At 29.6% G+C, this 26639-nt stretch overlaps 1 protein-coding gene across 2 annotated transcripts in view; it reads left to right on the top strand.

Annotated features, from left to right (window-relative positions):
• The first annotated feature begins 3718 nt into the window (after positions 1-3718).
• The window catches only part of LOC142320368 (runt-related transcription factor 3-like), a 228765-nt gene continuing 205844 nt past the window's right edge, over positions 3719-26639 (top strand). For both annotated transcript variants that reach the window (XM_075358084.1, XM_075358077.1), the window contains exon 1: positions 3719-4418. In XM_075358084.1, coding sequence (XP_075214199.1) covers positions 4004-4418 — 415 coding nt within the window. In that variant the 5' untranslated portion in view covers positions 3719-4003. The remainder of the gene's footprint in view (positions 4419-26639) is intronic.

Here is a 26639-nt window from a genome sequence, read left to right as displayed (position 1 = left end):
TATATATATATATATATATACATATATAAATAAGTTATCTCCCTCTCTATATATATAAATTTTTATCTCTCTTAAGAGAGAGAGAGAGAGAGAGAGAGAGAGAGAGAGAGAGAGAGAGAGAGAGTGAGTGAGAGAGATAAAAATTCTGAAAAAATCTTACAATAGCCACAGGATTAGTACAACCTTAAAAAAAAAATCAAGCCCTAATCACAATTTAAAAATATTGCCACTGGATTATACAAACATAACTACTCCGACTGCTCAATATTGAAAGAACGCAGATTGAAAGATACCTTCGACACATATAAGTACTCGATACAAATGTAAATAAAAGTTGGCAAATCATCTTATAAACACAAATCATTAAACCACCGACATAAATAAAAACATTGAATTCTAAATATGTAAGAAATGGATCACTTCTTAACACACTAGTGAGGAATATTCAATTTCAAAACAATGATAAGTTGCACAAATATGCAGACACAACTAAAATCTAATGCACCTTTTCGTCCACATCCTAAATACATGTATTCATAACTAAAAAAAAATCTCCGGAATTAATATCACTTGATGACAGAATGGAAAACAGCAGCACTAGTCACTAAAGATTGATGTTAAGACGTTAAATGTAATAAAATCGTTATATAAGTTTAAAGAAAAAAAAAACAAATCAGTCTTAATAAAAATAAGAAAAGAAAACAGAGAAACAACATAAATTAAGATCTATTAGTAAAGGCTATATGGATTTTGGAAATACTCGTAAATATAACATTTTTATCGTAAGTTTTTAAATTATCTTTCTTGAAATTTCGCTTAAAAATATTTCAGATATAAGAATGGCACCAAGTTATACGTCATTATCTCTATCTAATATGTATAATATCCGTGTAATATTTTAATACTAAGCTGTAATGTTAACAACAATAAAAAAATAACCGTAAATCTTTTCAGAAAATCATATAGATTTTTTTTTTTAAATGTTCGACATTAAGTTATTCTTTAAAAACAATCTACAAAGGTATTCAACAGGAAAGAGAAAATTTTGGTCAGATTTTGTTTGCTGTTCACGATTAATTTTATAATATGCATTCCGTTTGCTGACTACCATCGTTATTGACAATAATGCTTGATCTTGATATAACATAACATATAACAATAACAATAACAATAACATATAATGACATAAAAATATAACATATAACATTTTTATGTTATAATATTCCACTTTATCAGGTTGCCTAGAAGTATGAAATTGATCTTAAAGTAAAATTTTGTATAATGCGAATTCTGTTTGCTACCCAAAAGAATTTGTATTATAAAAGTAGTGGTGGATAGCTAACACAACTTTACAGGGATTTCCCATTTCTTGTACCAAATATATGAGTAGAAAAGATCTGTCGAAGTCGATCATTTTGGTAACGAATTTGATTTGTAAGTTTGTAAAAATATAAGTAGTGTCTGCAGGTCAAATTGTTCGTGTGGTTTAAACTATCTCATTCATTTATTCTTTTTTATTCATTAAATAAAAAAAATTATATTGTAAAATCATTAATATTCGACGTACATTTGACAGTTTTGTAAGGTTATTTAATGTAAATATGTACAAATATTCCTTTTAATTAGAAGTCTGCAAATTTTAAACGCTCTTTACTCCAGTTTAAGAAGATATTACAAGACTGTATAAATAAAAGTGTATTGACGTTTTTCAGGTAAAATATTTGTCTCTGCCTTTTTTCTTTGTCTGAATTGTTTGTATCCATTGTTAAATGAAAGCTCTTAAAGCTGTTAATTACCGCAATACGTTACATTAATACCCGCAGTTCACGAAAAAAATCGGTATTCAGTTATTTTGGAGGTTATGATTTCAATATTATTTATATTTCACTGAATGTTAGTGATTTGTTGCAGCAATAAATATCAAAACGCATTATCTACATTTTTGTCCCGTCTACTGAATAAGCTCATTTATTTCTTTCCAAAAGATTTAAAGAAGAAATGAGCTATTATATGATTTCTGGTTGGAGGCCAAAAATGCTTATGATGACTTTTATTTATTTATAGTTAATAATTAATTAAATTTAGTTAATCTTTTTAAGAAATTTACGTTAAAAATCAGTATTTATACTTTGCCACTAGCATGAATGAAATGAGTTTGATAACCTATTGATAAAAATCGTCTGTGCACATTTGGAATAAGTGTAGTTCAAAGGTTGCAATGCAAGCTAGTCATAAACACGTTCCCATCCTTTCTAGGAATTAGAGCAATCTGAACGTTAAACCAAATAAATGTTTTTTATTACTAGGTCCGTGGAAAAAGAGGAGTCAACACCTCAATGTTCTATACTGGTGTCAATCTTTGCGATTCTATTATACCCTGAAGCCTATCTGTGGCTTTAATAAATAATAGGTTATCGAAAAATAGACTTAATGCAATCAGGTGTAAAAACGTTTATTTGTTTGGAACTGCTCATTTTAAAGAAAAATATTATTGCAATTCATTAGGTATAGTTTATTCAAAAATAAACCTATATACTGTCGATACAGATATTGTTGGCTGCAGTTTTAGTAACGGTTTGTTGGTTTCATACCTGTTGTTATTTAAGCCACTTCGTTCAGAGAATTAATGTTGGCTTGCAGCTTATTCGATACCACAATAAAAATGATCAGGCAGTTTGCCATCAATATTTATTTCTTTATACTGTATTATAACGTATAATTTTATTATAAATTGGTAATTACGAAAAGGATGTAACATGATTTATAAATTTATCTAATTAAAAATATAAAATAATAATGGAAATGATAATGACTTTTACTTATAAAAATAATATTACAGTTGTTATTGTTTTGCAACGTTAATTTTTTAGTATTTTTAGCATCTCGAATAAATTCTTTGCTACTTGTTATTTAATAATTTAACAATAATTAAAACGCAAACATATTGGCTACTTCGTCGTATAAATGGTAATATGTTTAATCTTTATAGGTTTACCAAGAAATTGACAAAAATATAATGAAGTATAAAATTTGTTCAAAAGTTATAATTATTAAGATATGCTTTAAAATGAAAGTAATTTAAAGATAAGTATACTTTGGTTAAACTTAGTAGAGATAATTCGAATAACTGGACTATTGATGTATTTATGTACATTAATTTTATTATTTAATTGTACATAGCAACCCTAAGTAATTGGTGTGAGATTTATGAAGTATGACATTCTTTTCTATCTGGTATGGATTGTGAAACTCAATTTTAATAATTATCTAATTAAAAATTTAGTAATCTGTATTAATTGAAGGTGTTTATTTACTTATTTATGCTATCTTTTAAAAATACCTAAATTTAAAATGTTTAATCTGTTTTTTTTATTATTCTAATAGATCAAAGTTAATAATTGCCGTAAATCTAGAAATAATATTTCTGATATTATTTAATATTTATCAAAAATATCTTATACGGCTAAATAAAAGGCATATCACATTAAAAAAAAAACTTGTAAGGTGGCTTGTAAAAGGAAGCGAAATATAGTAATAATTATAAAAGTTGCGCATGCGTTATACGAAGTCAGTGAACCAATCAGGAGTAGAATTCAATGAAGCGGGAAGTCAAGAGGGGGATCAGTCATCGCCTATAAAATTATGACTGTTCCACGTGAGGTAGGGCAGAGGGGGAAAACCACAGAGACGCGGCCAGCCGTTCAGTTGGTCCCGAGGACTGTGCGTGTTCACGTCAATTGTTGTCGTCCCTTTGAATAACATAGCGGGTACGGTTAATTGCTATATAGTTGTACTCTTATTATAAAACAATAAAATTGTGTTTCTTATACTAATAATATAACAGGACTTCTGTGTCGGTTAAGTTGCAGTCTCTAACGACATTAAATCGTTAAAGAATGAAGGTCGTATTGTTTTAGCTTACGATAAGTGATAATCGTTCATGAATTAGGTTATCGAGTACGATGTCTGCGACGTAACGGAGTTAGAGTGTCGGAAATTATCCATGCATCTGCCGGGGATCATGACATCAGACCCGTGCGGGAAGAAGCGGAGGCGATGTGTGGAGGCTGGGGTGGACTCTGCATGCGCGGCTGTGGGGTCCGGGGGCGGCAGTGACGATCTATGGTGGACAGAAAGAGTAATGTGTGAAGCACAGCAAGAACATTCCGGTGAATTGGTACGTACTGGGAGCCCGTATTTTCTCTGTTCTTCTTTACCTTGCCATTGGAGATCCAATAAAACTCTGCCGGTTCCTTTTAAAGTGGTCGCTCTCGGGGAAATCTTGGACGGCACTGTAGTTACTGTCCGTGCCGGTAACGATGAAAACATTTGCGCCGAACTTCGTAATTGCACTGCTATCATGAAAAATCAAGTCGCTAAGTTCAACGACCTAAGGTTTGTCGGAAGAAGTGGAAGAGGTGAGAATGTATTCTTTAATAATTATACTTTTCATATGTGTTACCTGTTTTATAAACTATCAGTTGTATTAATTTGTTTTCAAGACAGTTATCAAAAAAGAAACCTGGTGTTTATTGAAATTCGAGCCTTCTCGTTTTGTTTTCTTTACAAGTCCAGTTTTTTGTATTTTCATTTATTACATCATCATGTAACGGAATTTTATAAGTTAAATAAACTATGAGTGTGTCTTGGTAAATATTCTTTTTAAATAAGAACGTCTTATTTTTTGAAAATGCAAATTACGGTGATTGTCCAAAAATATAATAATAAATCGCACATTTTACTAAACTATTCATTATAAATCTCAAAGACAGGCGTTTTTATGTTCTTGTTAGTACTGAATTATTAAAAAGGAAAATATAATTTTAATGATTTTAAGTTTGCTACCACCTTTACTGAAAATTAGTAAATTATTTAATTACGTTAGTATTGTCGGGAGGTATTGTATTCTAATCCGTAATTCATGCAAAGTAAGTTTTCTTTTCTTAGAAACGACTATATTAAGTCGTATACCATGTTTTAAATTTATTTAATGTACGTTTAACTGAGTGCACAACATGAAACAATAATTACTCATATTTAAGTTGCGTTTTTTAACGCTAATAATTATTGTATTAAAAAAGCTTTTTAAATAAATTAACAAACTAAATGCATGCTGTTTTAAAAAGATTTATTAACATCTACAGGAAGTAAACATATTTTAATAATAGAAATCCGTATTTTGAATATCAAGTAAAATATACAGAAATAAATTAAAGAAAGGAAATAAATAATTTCCATGTTTTAGTTCCTTAAATTTGTATATCTTTAGATTATAAACAATTTAATCAGCGATTTAGGGTTTATTTTTAAAAATATACGTTAAATGAGATAAAATTTTGGAAATTATCTTAAAATCTCAGTGATCATATATTAAAAATAAATTTTGTGTTAATATTTGTTAAATAAATGCATACGTTGAATAACGTACATATTGTCTTCTCTATAATTCATCCAATTTGTTAGAAAATCTACAATAAAACCTGATACACTTCATCTTTTTCTAGTCATAAATTAGATTTCAACTCGTAATATTAAAATAAATCTTATGTCCAGTCTAGTTAAAAAAATTAAGTTTTTAAGCATTTAATTTTGAAACAAAATTATTGGGACTGATTAATTTCTTTTCTTTATTTGTTTTAAAATATCTTGCTACTGTAATATCAAATAACTAAATAATTAACGACTTATTTTATTAAAAACATTAAAAAATTATAAAATTTATTTTGGAAAAAAGAAACAAGTATCGTGGCTTTACTTTTTTATTATTGACAAATACATTTTATTACGGTTCGTGAAATTAGGTACTTGTTAGAAAGGATTTTTCGATGTTGCAAAAAAAGTTTAATTTGTTATACTATCAAGCATACAGATCTTCAGCGAAGTATGTGGAACTGTTGCGAATCCCACGAAGATTTTCTCAGGGAACTTCAATCACTTAATTTTCATAAATCTACAATGTTTCAAAATCGCTTTAATCTGTGTGCTAAATAGTTTTGATAGCATGTAAATAATTACTCAATTGTAAACAGAAAACAAAAAATGGTGTTTTATAAAAACTTGGAAACCGATTATAATTTCAACGCACAAAATTTGTTAGAAAAAAATACATAAATTTAGAAATACATGAATAGCGTACGAAATTACTCTTACCTTCGTTTACCGGCACAAATCCTATAAAGTAGACGATTTCACGAAATTGCCAGCAGTTATTTTACTTTAAATAGATATCAGTAATTAATTTTTTTTTAAATTATATTCCTTTGAAAGACAAAAAATATATGTAGGTTTTCAATTCAATCGGATATATATAAATACAGATAAATTATTAATAATATATATATATATTACTATTATTATAAAAAATTTCTTCTATAAATTCAAGCCGTATTCCTAACAAAATAGAAAAATTTTGGCAATTATTTTCTAATTTTTTAAAGGGAATTCTTCTAGTTCCCTCATAATTTAAATAAAGTAACTTAGATTGAACAATTTTTAACAAAAAATGATGTCTTGATAGACAGTTTGAATATTGAAAACTTTTTTTATTATTACTTTGCACGATTATATAAGTAGTTACAGCGTTATTGTATATTACCTAATGTCATTCAAATACTTTTTGCTCAAAAATTTAAGAAACCTATCAAGGTTATAAAAACAAATAGATGATTCTGCATTCTAAAGATGCATAGCTCACATTCGGTTGCAGTTCTTTACGTTGTTTCTTACAATTTTTCTTCATAACTTTATATTAAAACCCACGATTCTCGACTTTTTTACTAGATTCTTGCAAACGGAAGAATACGAACAGCGTTCTTCTTAAATCCGTATTTTAAAATAAAAAAACATTTAAAGAAAGTCATATTTTTATTTTAAAAAATAATAAATAATAAAACCTTAGTAAAATTTACAAATAATACTTTTTAATTCCTTCTTAAAAATCTTTAATTTTTGAAGTCGGCACCAGAGTAAGGTTTAACTTGTTCTGGTAGACGTTTCTCCCCCTTTTTTTATATTTTTTTCAGTTTTTAGTGAATAAATTAGACGAGATTTCAAAATTTCGGGGTATGTATTTAGTTCTTAACCAATATTAATTAAAATCTAAAAAGATTAATAAAAATCTTTCAACATTTAACGAAATAAACAGTAAGACACATTCCTATAAATACATATTAATTGTTAGAAGTTTGTAGATGTGGTAAATCTATTTAATTATATAGAAAAAAGGGATTTGGAATCCTCTTGAATTTAAATCTTTGGATTCCAAATATATTAAAGTGATTATGTATCTGTTAGTTATGTTTGCAACCTGCTACAAAAGAGTTCAGGGATCGATTTCTTTTGAAGATGAAAATTTTCCTTTAAAAAATATATATACATATATATATATATATATATATATATATATATATATATATATATATATATATATATATAAGAAAACCTGGAATAGTCAACTTGGTCCCGCAAAAAAAAAAACCGAATCTGCATAAAGCCGCCTGATCCATTAGATATGTTTGAAGATCAAGATAATATATTTTGTTTGAGGAGGAACACTGTATCAGGCAGATTTGTATTCCGTGTTTATCTGGTATACTTCTTACAACATACAGTATAGTGTGTCGAACAGTAGGATTATACTAAGATAGTCAATACCAAAAAAATTGACAGAAGTTGTGTAAATGGATAATTTCTATATATACGCGTACTTTACAGTTAGTCAATAACAACTTTAATGAAATGTATTTTTAACTAACTGGGAATGGAGTTTCTTAATTCAACCTTTTATTTATTTAATTCTTTATGATTTTAAATCTCCGTTAATTTCTTCTAACGAATAAATCTGATAATATTTTTTACTATCTTTTAGAGGAAGTTCTCTGTAGAATTTTGTGATAATTTTATTTAAGTTGAATGAAAAATTACATTTTCTACGTAAATGATTAGAAGATTTTTTTTCGTCATCACTGTTTTAGTATTCGATTGTTATGACGTTATGTATAACAAAATATTTTGACATCCGAAGCATTTTTGCGTGAAAATATCAAGAAAATAAGTTCGGTAAACTTAGATTACAAAACATGATGAAATAAAATTTCCGAATTTAAAATAACACTCATAAATTACATCTCTAGTCTTTACATCTTTTTTCTCGGCTATTCTTTTTTATTTTTAGGAAGGCGTAGATATCGAATTTTTTCCTGATTGTGAACTTTTATTTACTCAGGTAACTTTTCATGAAGACGTTTCATAATTTTAATAAAAATTTAAAAATTTAATTTAGGTTAAGTTTAAAAAATTTACTTAGGTTAAAAAATTATTCCAATTTAATAACTCCCTAAATTATAAAAGAAATATACACGTTTCAATTGTTCTTTAAATTTAGACTTTCAAAATCGGCCACCAGTAAGGGTTTATAAATTGTTTATGTAAAATTCTAATAGTAGAAGATAGACATTATTCTGTTGATTTTATTTAATTTAATTTATTAGATAAATTATTTTAATATAAACCAAATGTTAACGTATAATATTTTAGTTAATGAAATAATATTTTTAAAATTAATTTTTCAATGAAACGATAATTATAAATTTTCGTTTATTATTTACGACTGGTTTAACAAATCACTTTAATTATACGCATATTTCTACCGCTTTTTATTAGATCAACTTATAAAATAAATGAATTTTGATACGAATGATGAAAATTTTAATTTAATAACTAATGTAACATATACAAGTGTGCACAAATTTAATAACTTTATATTCATACTACTTATATCGATTATTATTTATATTAAATAAATTATAATATTGGTTTATTCATTAAGAGGTATTTGCTATTAAAATAAATTTTAATAATAGAATTATTGTATTTTTGGAGGGAACGATTTGTAAACTGTGAGCGTTTTTTGTTAACAACTGTACAATTAAACCGGGTTTTTCACAATTTGTTTCAGCATTATTGTTACTAATATTGTCTCATCTGATCCGCATGCATGAGAGGATTAAAACAAACAGAATTTCCCATTCTAAGAAGATTTATTACAAAAAATCGGATGTGTTTAACTAAAATTACGGAAAAACTAATAATTTTTCCGTCCTTAACTTAAAATCAGTTCATTTGAGAAAAATACTTTGTTGAATTTCTTTGGGAAATTTTCAAAAATATTTATATTTTTCCGTTTATGTGTTAACAGTTTTTTAATCTAGTCATATATGTTTAAAATTAAGAGTCTGAATGATTACTTATAATCCAAATACAAGATGTAAAATATTTTATTCACTAGCTAGATTAGAGCTACAAATTGTTAAAAATTTGCAGTTGGAATTTGTAATTGGAAAATCGAGATAAATGGTATGTAAACGACCGACTTTCGGTAGATAACATTATGTTCTATGCCAACATCAATAGAAAAATCTGATAAAGGTTGTTTTTATGTATTGTTCTACCTTATATCCCAAACATGTGTAAAATCGTTTTAAGTTTAATAAAATATAAATAAATATTTTTTGATGAGTTGATTTTATTATCTTCCTAAAGAAAACTTTAGGTCTATTTGTAAAATTTCCAAAAAGTTAGAAAATATTTTTTTCCTCATTAAAATTTGCTTATCTTTCAATCAATTCGCTATGAAAAATTTATAGAGAATAATTCATTTATAATATCAGCTATTCATATTAGCCGCTCTCCTTTTTAGGTTCCACCGTAAAGACTGATATGGAAATTGCAGATTTTATTTTTCAATATTTGTTTTTTGTAAAAAGTAAAACTTTTACGTTCTTAACGATGAATGTTTCTAATTTAGATGTTCTTTTTATACTCGTAAAGAATAATTTTTTAGTTTGATTAAATTTTTCACGTTTGGAAGGAAAGTACTACACACCTACTTTAGAATTTTTGTAAAATGGGAAGTTTGAATGTTATGTTTTACTTATTAGAAAATTTCTTCCACAAAGATTTAAAAAATTCATTGATTTTAAAATTTTTTAATCTGTTAATTTTAAAGGCTTATTTTACTACACTAACCGATTTTAAAAATGTTTTTTGAGAAAAAAATACTGTCTGGCTCATCTAAATACTTAAATGTGCGAATTTGTAAAAAAAAAAATAAACTAATTTGTCCAAAATTTCTCCGATAATTTCTAAAAACGTCTTTTCAATCACGAAGTGCAGAATTAAAATAATGGAAAATTTTACGAGTTGAAGATTTTTTAATAGAAAAAATTACATTACCGTATTCTACTTATTGTTTAAAAAGCGTGAAGTAAAAACTTTATTGCATTTTCTTTCAATTTATAGTTAGTATAAATTGCAAAGTAATTTTTTACGCCGATTTCAAGAGTGCAAAAAAAGAACAGAGAATACATTTTTCTTTTACTTAAGCGAATTATGTGTATCTACTGAATGACATGTCTTCGTTTTGATTTTGGTTTTTTATGAAATATTACTTTTTTAAACTTAATTTTTTAAAAAGTATTACATTACTTAATGTGATTGTCATATAAGTGCTTATTTCAAACTTATTCAATAAACTCGTCACTGTTTAGGATAAAATAAATAATAATCTTTATTCAGTTTCAACAGTATTGAATTCCTAATATTCATGAATTCACAGAAACTCTCCTGGCTGAGATGCAGTTGCATCTGCATGCAGGTCCGAAATGAAAATAATAAGATATGTATACAACACATACGCTCAAGGCTGGTATTATTGAATTAATTTTTAATTTACATCATAAATCTATTATACGTTTTGATTTATCAATTTTTTAATCTTAAATTTATCTTTTTTTTAAATTATAATAAAAGCAGTATTTTATAATTATCGAGTATTTCACCCTTTTTTTAACAACTTTTTTTTAGTATAAGTTTATTTTTAATATATACTTTTACTAATGTTTCTTAAATATTTATTTTATTTTTTTAATTTACTATATACCGTCTTTATTCGCTTAATTCACGCACCTGAAGTTTTTAAAAATATTAAAAAATAATCAGTCAGATAAATAAACTTTTTTCACTGATTATCACAGTTTATTTTCATTATAATCCTATGTAAAATCGTTTCCACGAATATATTGTTAGATAATGAAAGTTGGTTAAAAAGTGCGCGAATTACGCGTGTAAATACGGTACTATATATATAGTTAATGATTTACCATTTCTTTTGTAATGAGGTTACGTAATTTTTTTATTTTATAATATGAATATTTATAAATGTGTAAAGCAGTATTTGTTCATAGAAATTAAATTTTAGGACAATATGTCATAAAATTCAACTATATAAAGATTTACGCCATATACGAGTATACACGTCATTACGATGTTGTTTTAGAATAGACGATTAATATTTAACGTAGTTTAATAATATTATTCGTAAACCTTCGCATAAAAGAAAAATATTTTTTTCCTAATGTGTACCTTGTAATCTGTTCAACGAGTGAATAATAAGCAACCCCCCTCCATGGCCCATTGAAATGAGGATAATTTGCATGTCGTGTGAGAGGTATAGTCCTGTACAGACTCAGGCCAACCATTCCTGAGACGTGCGGTTAATTGAACTCCAACCGCCAAAGTATCCATTACCGGTATCCATTATCTGGTATTCAAATCCGTGTAAAAGCAATTAACTTTTACTAAGCTTTTAACCTCAGAACCAGTGACGGCTCGTAGCTAAAATGAGTGGGGGTGCTGCTCCAGAAAATTTTTTCTGGTTCTTTTCAAGGCCATGGTTAAAGTTTACTGTAAAACAAAAGAACCGGAAAAAAACGAATCAAATAGAATATCTGGAAGCAGGATAGTAATCTAATTCTGCACTTTATCCATCACATTCAAGAATATGGTACGCGATTTTTAAGCAAATTGAGCTTAAAATCCGTATGCGGTTTAACCTAATAAATAATAAAATGTCAACAGGGATAATATTTTTTTTTATGTTATTAGATAATAACTTAATAAAATGTCCGCTTAAAAACATTGTAGTCCAATGGTGCGCAATTTAAATTTTTATGTACATAGAAACAAATACATAATTAATTTTTACTAATTACCTTCTCTTTCGCCCTTCCAGCGTGTTTTTGGACAAATTTGGCAATCAAAGAGCCCTTGCTTTCCGCCATCTGCTGATCACTACTGAAAAGACAACTAAACCACTTTCATATTCCTTCAACCGACTAAACTAGAAAAGGGAACGAACAAACTAGAACGGAACTACGTATGGAACGAACAAACTAGTATGGAACGAACAAAGAACGTTCCATACAGGCGTGGAGTAAAAAAAAAACTACTTTCCACCAGCATGCTAGGGTCGGCACTACGGGAGCGACAGTGTTCTCTCCCTCGCAGCCTCGCGAGCATCTTTTTATATGCGCATACGCACAACAGCCAAACACCATGCCGCTGGAACTATGAAGCGCACAGTTCCATAGGAAGATTTTTGTATCTTTTTCATAAACTGGGGGATGGCTACTAAGGATTATAAGCTTAAGCCTAAGCATTATATATTGTAGAAGTATAAAGGAAAAAAGACACATATTAAATTTTATCGATAATATCAAGTGGAAATATGCGGTGCTGCACTTCCACAGTGTCTATACGCGATCCGCAACTGTTCAGAATCTTCGACTTCGAAAATCAGCTGTTATGCAGATGATTTTGCGACGACTAGTTGACCAGTAGACCAGCCCGGCAAGCTAAAAGATATTTAAGAAAAAAATTAATTAAATCAACTGATTTAACTAATTTAATGTTACTGTAATTGTAAGCAGGAGGGAAGGTTAATAAAAAAAAATTCCTACCATTTTCAGTACATGAATTTACATCACCCAAGTTGAAGCAAAAATTGCTACAACTTCATTAAAATAAAAAATTATACTATTTTTTATTATCTGCTCAAAGAGATTACCTTTTTAATCATTAACCATGCCTTTGCGCGCGTGTGTGATTTTGCATTATAGCCGTAAAATCTAATTACTGATTTTAATGAATAGTCTTCAACATCTCTATCGTATTATTATAAATTCGAGTAGATAAATTTATATCTATTTATCTGTTCTATTTATAACAAGTTTAAAAAATATAATGTATTGGTGAGTCATTGATTTAAATTTTCATCTAAATGAACGAATAAATTTAAAATCGTTAAATAGGTTTTACTATTGTTTTCCATTCTTATGTCAGATAACTTAAAGAATGGTTATAAAATAAATTTGAAAAAATGACACCAATCTGGAAAATCTTACTAAAAAGAAAAAATACTAATAACATCTTTAAATTTGGAATTTTTTAAGTAGGAAAATTTTAAACAATTAATTATCGAAATTTAGTGAACCATTAATTTCCTTAATATAGTTGAAATTAAAAAAAAAAATAAAAATACGATGGACATCATTATTTTTTTTATAATTTAAAATGTAGGTAAATTTATTAATGTAAATAAATCATCATTGTGAAAAATCATTTGCAAAATATCCAAAAGACAAGAAATCCTCATAAAAATGTCTTTATAAATGAGAGAGACAAAAGTCAATCAATGTAGTTAAGATCTACTTTTTTACTATTCCTTTTTTTTTTTGTTGCGTTATCATATATTTCTTTACAATCTTTTTTTTTCTACAAGTGAATTATAACGTTTGTATTAAGGCGGCTGGAACTTTTATCATAACGAGGGTCATTATGTAACAGATTTTCATTACGATACAGGTGTTCAACCAATCAAAAGCCTACTCCTTTCAACCACTGACCAACTAGAAGCGGGTTTTTTTTTAATCAATCATCTGTTGTTTTTTTTTTTACTTTGATTTTAATCTGATTTAGTAGTTAGCAAACAAGTTATTAATTTGGAAGTCCATCAATAAGTAACTAAGTTTCTATATTATTACACTTTATCTTTTTGTTAATTATGTCGTTTTCTGAGGAAGAAATGTATTTAACACCGATCGATGTTAAAGAAAAGGGAGAATATATGACTTTTTAGTAATAACCTACTGCCACAGAAATGTACCGTTTAATATATTTTTGAAAAATTAAAAATAAATTCCCTAAACAATATATTCAATCATTGATTTAAATCGGTAATCCAAATATTATGTCAGCCGTAGAAAAAAATACGGTATGCAACTCTATAATGACCATTAATGCACTCTGTAACTTAACTTCGCAAGAGAGCATTAATGACTGCAATTATAGGCTCGTTGCATAATGTACTATCATTATGCAACGAGCATAATGTGTAAAATAATAAATTATTTTATTTATTGTAGAATATTATTAAATTATATAAATATTAGATTCCTAAAAGTAACCTTCAGAATTATAAAATTTTAAGTGTTTTTAATCTGAAAATTAATTGTATTGGTGCGAGTGAATTGTTAGTGTTGAAAGTTAGACTTTCTTTGCTATTTAAATATTGTTAAACCTATCTATATTGTATAGCTTGTATTAATTGAAAATATACTTTCCTCTCAAAAATAAATTCAATAATTACTATTTACAGATGTATTCGTAGTATGGAAACCACTGTAAATGAACTAAAAGTCAATTAATCAGAAGTAGTGATTACTCAGTAACTCTAGACGTAACTAAAGTTATCCAGTATAATGTTTTTATAACTGTTTCGTGTAAAAAAAGTTCACAAAAGCTATTAATTTTAATTTTTTTGATTAGATAAGTAGTTAGGATCTAAAAATATTTATAATTGCAAAAACCGTATTCGCTATTTTTTATCAAATGAATTGTTCGAGTCGGAAGCTAATTAAACTTTGGTCTACTCATTAAAATTATTACTAATTTTTGTTTCTTTTTCTTGTTAAAAAATATATTTTTTTAGAACGAAATTCTTTTATTTTGTGTAAAATAATGTTATAATGCTATAAAAAGAAGAATTCATATTCTAAACTTTTTACCTATAACTAAAAAGGGATTTTTTGCAAAATTAAGTTAGTGACTTTTTATAGCCTACTAAATACACGCTTTGTTGATGTCCCATTTATTTCACATGCCATTATTTTTTCTTTATTACATTAATTACATCTTTTTTGATTTAAAAATCTGCTCATTTATGCAATATTAAATAGTACTTTTATTCGTATACTTTTTTTTTAAAAATAATCTGTCTTAATACTTTTTTTAAGAAGTACTCTATCTGTAAACTGTACAATCTTTTAAATTCTGTCAGGCTTTTGCATGAATTTAAAAATATTTAGAGTTGGTTTTAATTTTAGTGGGACCCTTTACATTTCCTCCTAATTTTAATGTAGTTTATGCATGTATATTTTGTTGAATTTGAAATATTTTCTTATTTGCAAGTTTTTTTTTAATTTTAAGTTTTTTCTGGTTAATGAATTTCTACGTTCATCTTGGTTTGATATTATCTTCGTTTGTAGTGTTTCTATATCAACACTTAAGTTGTGTGCCTTTTACTTTATTTATTTTACGCTCTTTATTTTACTTTATTTGTTTATTTTTTTTATTTAGTTTACTCGCAAAAGTTCTTTGTCCCATAATATTTTTTTGTAAATGATATTCGTGTTCAACGACGTTCAATTGGTCGATACGATAGGACATCATCGACTGCTAAAATATAACTACTCAGAAAAGAGAGATTATATTTGCCGACTGCAATATTGTACCTTTTTTCCAGCGTGCCAAATGGACAATTTTTATGATGTTATCTCTAATAGAAATCTACAAATAAAATATGAGTTATGTTAATTAACTTTTAAATAAGTTAATTAACATATATTAATGTTAATTAACTAACTTAGCTCATTGGGGATATATAATGTTAAACATACTTTGAAGAAACAGTTTTTTAAAATTCAAATAGATGTTGAATTTTTTCCTCGTGAAACAGCTTTTTTTATCTACATATTCAAAATTGATATAAAAAAACAAATTTCAATAGATCAATTAAATAAGTGTGAAAAAAATATTTTGAAATGTAAAAGTGATAATGCTTCATGAATTTTTGGTAAAAATATTTCTAGTGAATTTCAAATGATACTAGGAAAAACTTATCAGCTGGAAAAATTTAAGAAAATAAAATTTTAAATAACATTAGCAGAAAATATTTTGGAAGGTGTAAGTTTAAAATTTATGAAAAACCTTTTGCTTCTTGATTTCTTAAAAACAGATAAAATCTTCATATTTAGAGGAATGTTAAATAAATAATCTATTTAGTATTAGACCATTGTAAATTTCTTCATAAACATATAGGTAGGAAAATGTCTGCGTAAAACTGTGATTTGTACTTTTCCATGGTTTTATTTTAACATCGAATAGATTTTAAGTAAAAGTTAAACATTGTAGTTATTTCGCTACTTAAAAGCATAGAAAAATAAATGTTTTTAAATGTTGTAGTTTTATTTGTTTTTTATTTAAAATAAAATATACTCTATTGATGACGCAATGTCAAGCGACGTTCAATTGGTCGATTCAATAGGACATCGTCGATTGCTCAAATGTAACTACCCAGAAAAGAGAGATTATGTCTGCCGACTGCATTATTGCCCGTTTTTTTCAGTGTGCCACATGGACAATTTTTATGATTTTATCTCTAATAGAAATCTACAAATAAAATATGAGTTTTTGCATAGAGAAACTACTGAACGGAAAAATGTAGCTTAATACTTGAGGCTTATTGTGGAAGAAGTGTTTAATTTTTTTTTTTTACAGTTTTTTATGAAATTCATAGTATTGTTCCTGATCGATTATAAATTTCACAATACAAATTCCATTGTAATACTACTGTGGCAAGATTTTGATGCGGTAGTGGTTTATTAATAATTTAATTTTCCCATGTTTTAAAAATGAGATCTTTAAAAATTTGTATTTATTTTTTGGTGTTATCAAGGATCTCAGTACATTATTAAGCACATTTTTCATATCTAACAATATAATTTAATTTTAATTTTTCAGAAATCGTCATTCGCGGGAGCTAAATTAATACAAAAAAGTTCAAAGTTGAATAACAAACTTCAAGTTTTAAAAATAACACAAGCTATCATTAAATATAGTTTTTTTATTGATAATATATATTTTATTTAATTGATGAAATCATTTTCTCATAAAACTTTGCTAATCTATCTCTCCGTGTAATTCCATTACATTTTTAATCATTATGTCTGGCGTTAGTACTAACCGTATAATAGCTTTACATGATAGTTTTCCGTTTTAATAATTTTTCATATATTTTTTAAAGTTAGAGCTCATAGGATTTTAAATACTAGATTTGAAATTTCTACATTTTGCTTTACAAAAATAGACTAAAAAATAAAACAAACTCACTTCAAAAAATAAAAATTAATACTATTAAATTCTTCAAAATTCGGTTGGAGTTGGATCTAAATTTAAACATTTACATCCTACCAAATTTTAATTTAACACTAATTTTAAAATCTTAAATATCCAAGAAAAATTGAATAGTATAAATTTTTAAATATGTTATAACAAGTTTTTTTCTTGAATCCGGTTTTGTTTTTTGTAATTATTTTATTAAAATTTTTTAATGTCGTTTTTATATACATCTCTTTAGGTCTTTATAAAAAAAATGTTCCCGTATAAAAAATCATTTGCGAGAAACATAAAAGGCGATAAATTTACCTCTTCATATAGATAAAAATAATATAAAGAGACAACAATAATTAACTATTATAAAGCATGAGCTAAATTTGGAATTCGCCTCAAATTTTCAATCTAATAATTTTTTAATTTTGCGTGAAAGTATTTTATAATCATTTCAGGTTTTATATCATTATTCTTTAACAAAGCGATATACCGAAAACAAAAAAATATATTGTTAAATCTTTCATTTAACTGTTAAAATTTCTTGTTTGATGTTTACTTTCCATTGATATTAAATCGCTGCATTTCGACACAGGCTTCAATAATACACAAAAATAAATGTATACGGATCCATTTGAGATTATTTATTTATAAAAATAATATGCGAGGCGGAATATATGAGTGGTTCATTGTTTAGCATTTTGTCCAGTATAAGAATTCCAGTATTTTTTGCAGCCTCGCGTTATTGCCAGAATAAGTAATTTCAATCAAACGCAATACCTTATTTTTACTATTTTTTTTTTTTTAAAGTTTTCCATGTATTTTTGTTTATTTTCTTTTCTGCTGGATCCTTTTACAATCTACTTTTGTTTTCTTTTACCTTTGTTTGCCACACTCTTAAATTATATTTTATGTACTTCGTGGTTATATCTCTTTGGTATTTTAAAAATTAAATAACTTTTGTATTTTATCAGTGTTCTGGCTTTTTTTTATTACGTTGTTATTCGAGCAATGAAAACCTGTTTGCCCTTACATACTGGAACAATATATATACACACAATTACTGATACATCAACATATTTATATATCTGAAACTAAACCATGTAACCAACGTGGTTTATTCAAAATATTATTATCGATTTAGGAACGTATCACCCTAACTCATTACTCGTTTATCATATCACGCTTGGACAAAGCCCTAAATGACGGCTCAATATATTACGAAGAAAAAATTTTCTAAGACATATTGTGGTTAAATAGCACCTATACTTATATATCATTTTTTACATTTTTATATATTCTTTTCAACAGCCATACAGTATTCTTTAAACACGTCTTACATAACAACATTAAACTTATTCACTAGTCGTAAAAAAGGTGTGTAGTGGTGGATTTACTTAAAAAAGGTTTTGAAAATATATTTTCAGTGAATATAATTTTAAAAGAATTGAATTGTATGTTTTTTATTGTAAATCATCAAAAAGTAAATGAATGAATAATTTACTATTTGACTTATTTTTATTTTTTAATTCTATATTTTTCTACTTTATTACACTACATTGAAATACTATACGATTGCTTCCTTATTAAGTAAATTTGATTTAAAAAATAAATGAGTGAGGTCATTTTAAATATAAATAATACTTATAATCTCTTATTACTTATTATTTATTGACTAATGTTTCTCTAGTTTTCCTTGGAAATTTTCCATATTAATAAAATCTACCTTTTCAATATTATTTTAGACTCCTAAGACAATAATTATTACTAATGCTTGGATCGTATTCCCGTTGTTTACTGTCATAATATTATTTTTTTTCAAATAATAAATTGTAGCTAATGGTACAATAATAATTATTACATAATCTATTAGTTCCTTTTGAAACCGGCTTAGCAACCTGTTGCCACGGACAGGTTTCACAAATTTCATCTTGTATGTTTTTTTTTTGAGTTCATCAGTTTTTATCCCCCCCCCCATCCTGGAGCAGGACCCGAAATCAAGCATGAACACAGCTCCAGGGAGTGCCATCGCCTTAAACTGTCTAGTCGAGAACTGACGTTCCCTCCAGTGAGCTGGGACTCGGTCTTTAATTAATCTCCATGCCTCTAATGAGGGAATTTCTACGAGATCCCCTCACCAGTACTCCGGTCTTGACGCCACGCCTCTAACGAGGAATCACGAAGGGATCCCCCACTGTGGCAACGGTCCTTTTTGCCTCCCTCATCGAAGTTCGATCGGAACAGTAAGGGAGTCCCTGTCCAATCACCGGCAGTAGGACACCTAAGCGGGCCACCCCTCCTGGACAGAACTGTCGCAACCCAGGTCTTCCCCAAAGCACAGAAAAATCACCTCATTATTTGGTCTTGGTCCTGCAGCTGCGTCCCCTGAGAGAATGCCCCGAGAATTACAAAGGGTACATTTGGCCTCCGTTGGGCAATCCTTACGTAAATGCCCCGCAATCCCACAGTTGAAGCAATATCGTCGCCTATCGGGACCGCTGCAAGACCCAGTTCGGTGCCCAATCCCCCAAAATTTTTAGCTACTTTCCTCAGCTGACCTACTTGAAACCCGGCAAAACACCCACCCAATGCGGATGCGACCATCCTTTAACAATTTATCCGCAAGCAGAGGCGGAACCAAAACTTTTGTATCCCCAAATGAGGGCCGCAGGGAGAGAACATCTATCGTCACTGAGTCTCCAGTCACCTCAGAGGTAAGGACGTCTACGTCCTTTATGAGCAAGCAAGTGAACGTCGAACGCCCCTACTGGCCGTAATTGTCGTGCCCTCCACCTCGTTCAAAATTTGCCGACGTAGCTGCTCATCATCTCTAGTATTCGTAACTCTGATGTGAAGGATCTCTCCCTGACCTTGACGCGCCGAGAGTATACCTGCTTCGCCCGGCGACACAAATTCCTTTACAGTGCGAAGGAGATCCACATATGTCTACATATGTGTGACCTGCCACCACTGTCGCGGCTGGAGGCCCAGCCAGTTTCTTCACCGAGACCCTACCCACTGTGATTACATATCTGTATGCGCCCGGAACTTACAAGAGCGTCTCAGTCACTCGATGCAAAAGAACCCCCACATTCCCGTGAGGCCCATAAAAACCAGTATTGGCATTCTCACTCAACACCAACCGAGCTGATTCCGTCAAGCGATTGACCAAACGTTCCTCACCCTGCGATGAGTCCACTAACACCAAATAATTCAGTCTGCCTACGTCTACTGACTCATCGGCCAAATCCATCGCACGAGTATTGCCAGTAACAACCTGACTAGCCCATAGTGAGCCCGATTGAAGCATCGGGCCCGCTCAGGGCATTTCCTCCAACAACGCCGAGATGGTTCAATAATCTGCCACCCGTGCCAGGTCAACCACCCACGCAAGGTCATCAGCTCCACTGACATTCTCGAGTACCACAGTGGACGTAAATACTTCCTTGTGCCACCTTTGAAGGATCAGCTGGGGCAATTCACTGTCAACTACTCTGCTCTCAAGTGCCTTCCACACACCTGTCCCATGAGTACCTACAACCATCATTTGAGTGGCCACATCAGAAACAATGAAATAAGTTAGCTTCATCCACTACGTCCAACTGAGTCGACCGTGCCCGTCTTTGGCTTCTCAGATGTATACTCCAACACGTCTCGGAACAGTTTCACATCCGAGGAATACCATACATATTATGGGAATATTCCTTAATCTCTGCATTCGTATTTACATGTTGGCTAACTAGAGAACTAAGCTGCCTAACATAACGGTGAAGAATAGCCTTATTATTTGTTATATACTAACTTTTCATGCCAGAATCAGAATTCACACCATTCGTCCCACGCTTCTCCTTAAGCTCTCCCTCTTCCATCGGGGAGGTATACCCCTGATCCAGATCCGAGGCCTCCTTCCATGAGGAGAAGGAACTACTACTGCCCGACTTTGATTTCTTTTTCTCCTCCGTAGCAGGGGGAGAAATATGCAGTCGTCGTTTCCCGGTCGGCTTTAAAATTTTCGGTTCAACACCCACAACAGCACGAAAGCCCGCTTCAGGAGGCTGAACATCCTCGTCAAGCGGCTTGGCACCAACATTGCCTCTCTGCCGCCCCTCTGCCGCCGCCGGATCAATGCCTCTCCCTTTTTCCTTTCTCCAGGTTTACTCAGTAGTCGCTCCGCACGCCTGATCTCCTCGACCGCAATTTCCACAATACACTTTAACAACTCTCTGATTCAACCTCATGGACAATAACCCGGGAGGGCCATCCCCTACCGGATCTCCTACCCCCAACCGGAGTGAAAATCTTTGGGGGGACATCCCCGGGCTGATCTTGTTCAGCTATAGTCCAACAAAAACACAAAATATAAATAAACGAAATGAGTTAATTAATTTAAAACAGTAAATAATTCAAATCAATTCAATCAACCAAGTGTCCGCTTAATAAGAATATCCGGAAAACACAAAATAGAGAAATCTGTAAGTGTAAAGAAAATCTCAACTTCAAAACGTTAATAAAACAACACTGCGTGAGGGAATTTATTTTTCAAATTTTCCTTGCTTGATAGAAAAATTTCCAGCTGATAGAAAAATTTATGTTTTTGTTAGTCTATAAATATTTAAAGTTCGAGTTAGGTAACTCCAACTTGAACGTAAACAAACCTAAAAATATAATATAACCAGCTGGGTAATCAACAAGCCTTAGTTACTCTAGGCCAGAGTATTAAAATAAGTTTAATATCACAAAAAACACTAAATTAAACAACGAAACGGCAAATAACATCAAAACGACAGTTAATATGAAATTACAGACCACCAAACGATACAGATCAATAACTAGCCTGTAAAGAAAAGTTACCAGTACGGCACTAACGCAAAGAAACGAAAAATAAAAACATAAAATAACTAAACGAAACATCAAAACAACGAATAATAAAAAGAACAACAAAAAACGTGAAAATGAAAACACAGTGGGCATCTAAAGGCAGAGCAAAAATAACACGTCTGTACTCACAGATCTCAGCCTAACCTTTGTCATTCCCTGTTGATGAATAAATTTTAAACTTTAATTCTCTTAAGCAGTGTTACCTGCTCTGGTAAAGATTACAAAAACAGATTTATAAATAAATTAATTTATGAGATAAATTAAATTTTAATTTTACTACAGTGATTAAAACAAAATCGTTTTGTTTTTGACGATTGTTTAATAAGTAGTAATTTAACATTTTAAAAAGCTCTGATTGAAAACTTAATGGGAATTAGTTTTGAAGGTTTACTCTATATCAGAACGATATCTGTAAAAAAAAATCCATTTGTTTAATGGAAATATCATCTAAATCGGGAATTAATTTCTAGAAATCTTGATTTTAAAAATTTCGAGTTTATCTCCTTAAAATAATTCAGTTGTAAGTTTAGTTATAAATTATTTGTAAATCTAGTTTTATCCTGTTGTAAATTTCTGAAGTAAACATTTATTATCATATACTGTTATCCATAATAAAAAAAAATCTATTAATAATTAAATTTACATTTTTTCATTAATTTCTAGACTTGAAGTCTAGTATAGGTAGTATATTATTCCGAAGGTGAAGTTTCCTTTTGACTATAACCTGAGGTTCTCTAATTCGAAATGTAATCACGAGAAAATATGTTTGTTAAATTTATCTACCACCAAAATTAATAATGTTTAGGTTCGTTGATATCTTATTCCACTTCATAAAATAACGCTGTTTACAGTTAAACAAGAAGGAACATCATAAAAAAATTTTATTCTATTAAAACTCTTTCCAATAAAATATTTTGGCAATTTTAGTACAGAAGTAGTAATTAAAATAAATTAACGCGAAGTAAAAGTTGATAATTATTGTAGAAATTGCTTCGGAAAAATGATACAGTCATCATAGTTGCAAAAAAGTAAAATAATAAAAACTTAATGACTACAAAAAAAAAAAAAAAAAAATTGAGCAAGAAATAAAACTAAGAATTAATTAAAAACAACTAGATTAAATATAAATTATCGCATCTTACGTAATAAATATGTATATAATAATTTATGGACAAAAGAATATATAAATAATTTATTTCGTCAATATAAATAGTCATTACAAATTGAATAATCAAGTTTTTCATGATTCCAACTCGATAAATTTGAAATAAGCCCTACCATAATAACTACAGATTTAAATATAATGTATGGGATGGTCAAATGTTGTAGGTGACAGTTTTATTTTGATTGTCTGATTACCTTCTTGTATTATATAATTATTAACTTTATTTTTTATCAGGCTGATCCCCTTTTAAAAAACATTCAGTAGTTTTTATTGTTTTCATTGTTCATTTACAGCGTAAGCTGAGTTTCACTAAGAGAACTAGGTCTAAATTTCATTGTTGCGATCAACATGTTTGATGGTATGTTATGTTTTTCTGCCTCGACTTTTTCGAGACATTCACGAAATTGGCTCATAACAGGTAGAACTAGGCGCGGGGTTTGCGCTTCCGCGAGCTGGGTTAGCTAGTTCAAAGGAAGAGGATGTAGGACATTCAAGATGTCCGGACGAGGCCTACAGCGAAGGCAATAAGCTGAGTTATTAAATCACCATTCAAATGCCTCGGCAGACATTTGCATCGGTGGCATCCCAACGAGGCCAGGCTTATTAGTAAGATGTAAGAAGTCAAAAGTCAGTTGAGTTTAACGGGAGAAGACTCCCGTTAAAGCCCAACAGGGAAAGGAACGGGGAGGGTGGTGTGGCGACCGGAACGTCACTAGGCGGGTGTCTTCCCCTACGGGGTTGGGATTTTGGCATTGTTCTTTTGTTTTAAATGTTATGCAGATAAGGACACTTCTTGTTTTATGTTTTGATTGATTTTATGCTTTTATTTTTATTTTACGGATTTTTTCTGACTTTTTATTGGATAAGGTCTTGATACGAACATTTATTTTATTGTTAGTATTTTTATTTAAAATGATTTATTTATGTTTTCTGTTCCTTTTAAATTAAAATTTTAATAAATGAGTGTGTATAAAAAAATTATACTCGTATTTTATTACTGCACTGTAAAAGGTTATAATTTGGCAAATGAAAACCCTAGGTTTAAAAGATGTTTTATCACGAGGTATAGTTACCGTAGAAAAACAACAAAAATAAATAAATTTTATTAAATTGGTCATTTAACATTGTAATTTTTTTATTTATTTCACAATTCATTTCTTTAGAATCTATTCCCATTAAGGAACCACAAATAAATTCCAATAAAAAAGCATGTGGAAAGGGATTTCTAGTGAACACTCTCAATAAAGCGTACGTACATAAATAAGTACTTGCATTTTTTTTTATCACAAAGATTCAGAACACAATAGTCTAGTGAAAAAAACAAACCAAAAAAGAATCCACAACATTATTAAACAATAGATACCGATAAATAAAATAGTAACATAACAAGTTCATGGGAAGAAATAAAAGGGCGCTAAGCTCCTTAATAAAGCAGGTCTTACTAAGCCTTAGACTTAGTAAGACCTCCTCGAGAGAAATTCTAGGCTTAGTAAGACCTCCTCTAGTGAGGAGCCTAGACCGCGTTTAGTGAGGAGCCACGTTTATCACATGTCTAATACTGAACCAGCTCAAGTGCCACTCAAATATCTCAAGTCCAGCACTTGTTGGCGTTTCAGTCGCCGGACATCTTCACTGCTGTCTAGGAGATAACTACTAGGAAAATCATCTAGTAGGATGATCGTCTCTAATCGCTGTCTATAATTTAAACCTAACCGTTTGAACTCGTCACGAAGATGTGGCAATCCAAGAGAGTCGTAAATTTCCTCATTCCGAGCGAACTACGGTGCCTCTGCGTCGGACTTCGCCAACTTGTTCTGAAAATTGTGAATAATCTTAACGATATTTTTGCACCTCGTGCTCCATACCTGTATGCCATTTATCCAAACAGATTTTAGATTCTCTTTTTTATCAAAAGTTTATTGAACAATGTCAAGTGCGAGTTCCTACTTAACAACCAATATTTATACTCGATGTTAAGTTGGTTCCTTTTTTCTTTCACGCGGTACTTCCTCGTTAAACGACGATCAAGACAGAGTCCAAGCTACCGAACCCGGTCAGATTGCTGGGTGATGACCGCGTCCAGAAAAGACTTCGGGACTGTCATCTTCAATGCAAATTTAATATGACTTGTTTATTCGAATTTACTTTTATCCTCCATTTTACTAGTCACTCGCCGATCAGGTCTAACACCGATTGTAACTTCAGTGAGGCAAGTGGGTCTTTGTCGACGGCCAGATACGCTGTTTTGTCATTTAATATTATAATTAATTCGATTCGTTTTTTAATACTAATTGTAAATTATTCATCGTTAAATTTCAAGCGTTTATTTTTAATTACTTGATAATGATAATCAATAAATTTCTCTTAATCAAAGTTAAACTGTGTATATACGTTAGTGTTTGGAACGCCTCAACAACCCTTCCTTTTAAGGCCTGTCAAATTCAGCTGCCTTAGCCCAACGTAGGGTTTATCCTTTGGGTTTTTATATTCAAGATAAATTGAATTGTATTAAGAAGAGTAAAACAAATTATAAACGATCGGTTTCTATTTACTTCAAAATATGTAAATATTGTGGTAATTCTTCTTTTCTGGTAATTGAAAATAAAATATAATTCTAAATATTAAAAATATGAATAGATATTTACAATTGCATTTTCAAAAATTTATTCACATTTCGTCGTACTGCTGTTAGTGTTTAATTGCAAGTTTCTGGAATTTATAAAGATTGAGGAAAATGGAAAAATGTTCTCCGTTAGTTTTTAGCCTACCTTTTATTTAATTTAGTTTATAATTTTTATTAATGTTCATAATCGGATTGTACGTGGTGTGGATAAATATATTTTTGAATTATTAGCTTTTCGCCGAGATTAATTTTAGAAATTAGTTTTTTCTGTTTTTAACCGGAGATTTTTTATATAATCCCTGAGAAAAACAAACCAATGTAGGTTGAGCATAGTTTTGCATAATGATTGATTTCTCACTTGGCGACAGTAAACTTGTTATTTTGTTTTTGGATGATTAATTCATCATATGAGCTCGAAGCTTGTGCTGGGGAATATGAAATGGAAATTTTGTAGTATATGAAATTGCCAGACCCGGGATCTCCGAATGAAAGGCCGAGACGCCTTCTTTTAGGTTAGGAGATGTAAGATGTAACATCTTTTGTACTGTATATCTACGTAGGGTAAATCAGGTAAGGCATGGATCTCTCGTCTCATCTGGTGATGATTCAAATTGTGCATTCCACAATCGTACAGTAAAAAGACAGTCCATCCTTCTAGATCGTGTACATTATGTCAAATTGCAGCAGTTA

The sequence above is a fragment of the Lycorma delicatula genome, chromosome 1 (assembly GCF_047948215.1).
Source record: "Lycorma delicatula isolate Av1 chromosome 1, ASM4794821v1, whole genome shotgun sequence".
NCBI classification, from domain to species: domain Eukaryota; kingdom Metazoa; phylum Arthropoda; class Insecta; order Hemiptera; family Fulgoridae; genus Lycorma; species Lycorma delicatula.
The sequence above is the reverse complement of the archived record's forward strand: the minus strand, read 5'-3'. Positions and strand labels throughout refer to the sequence as shown.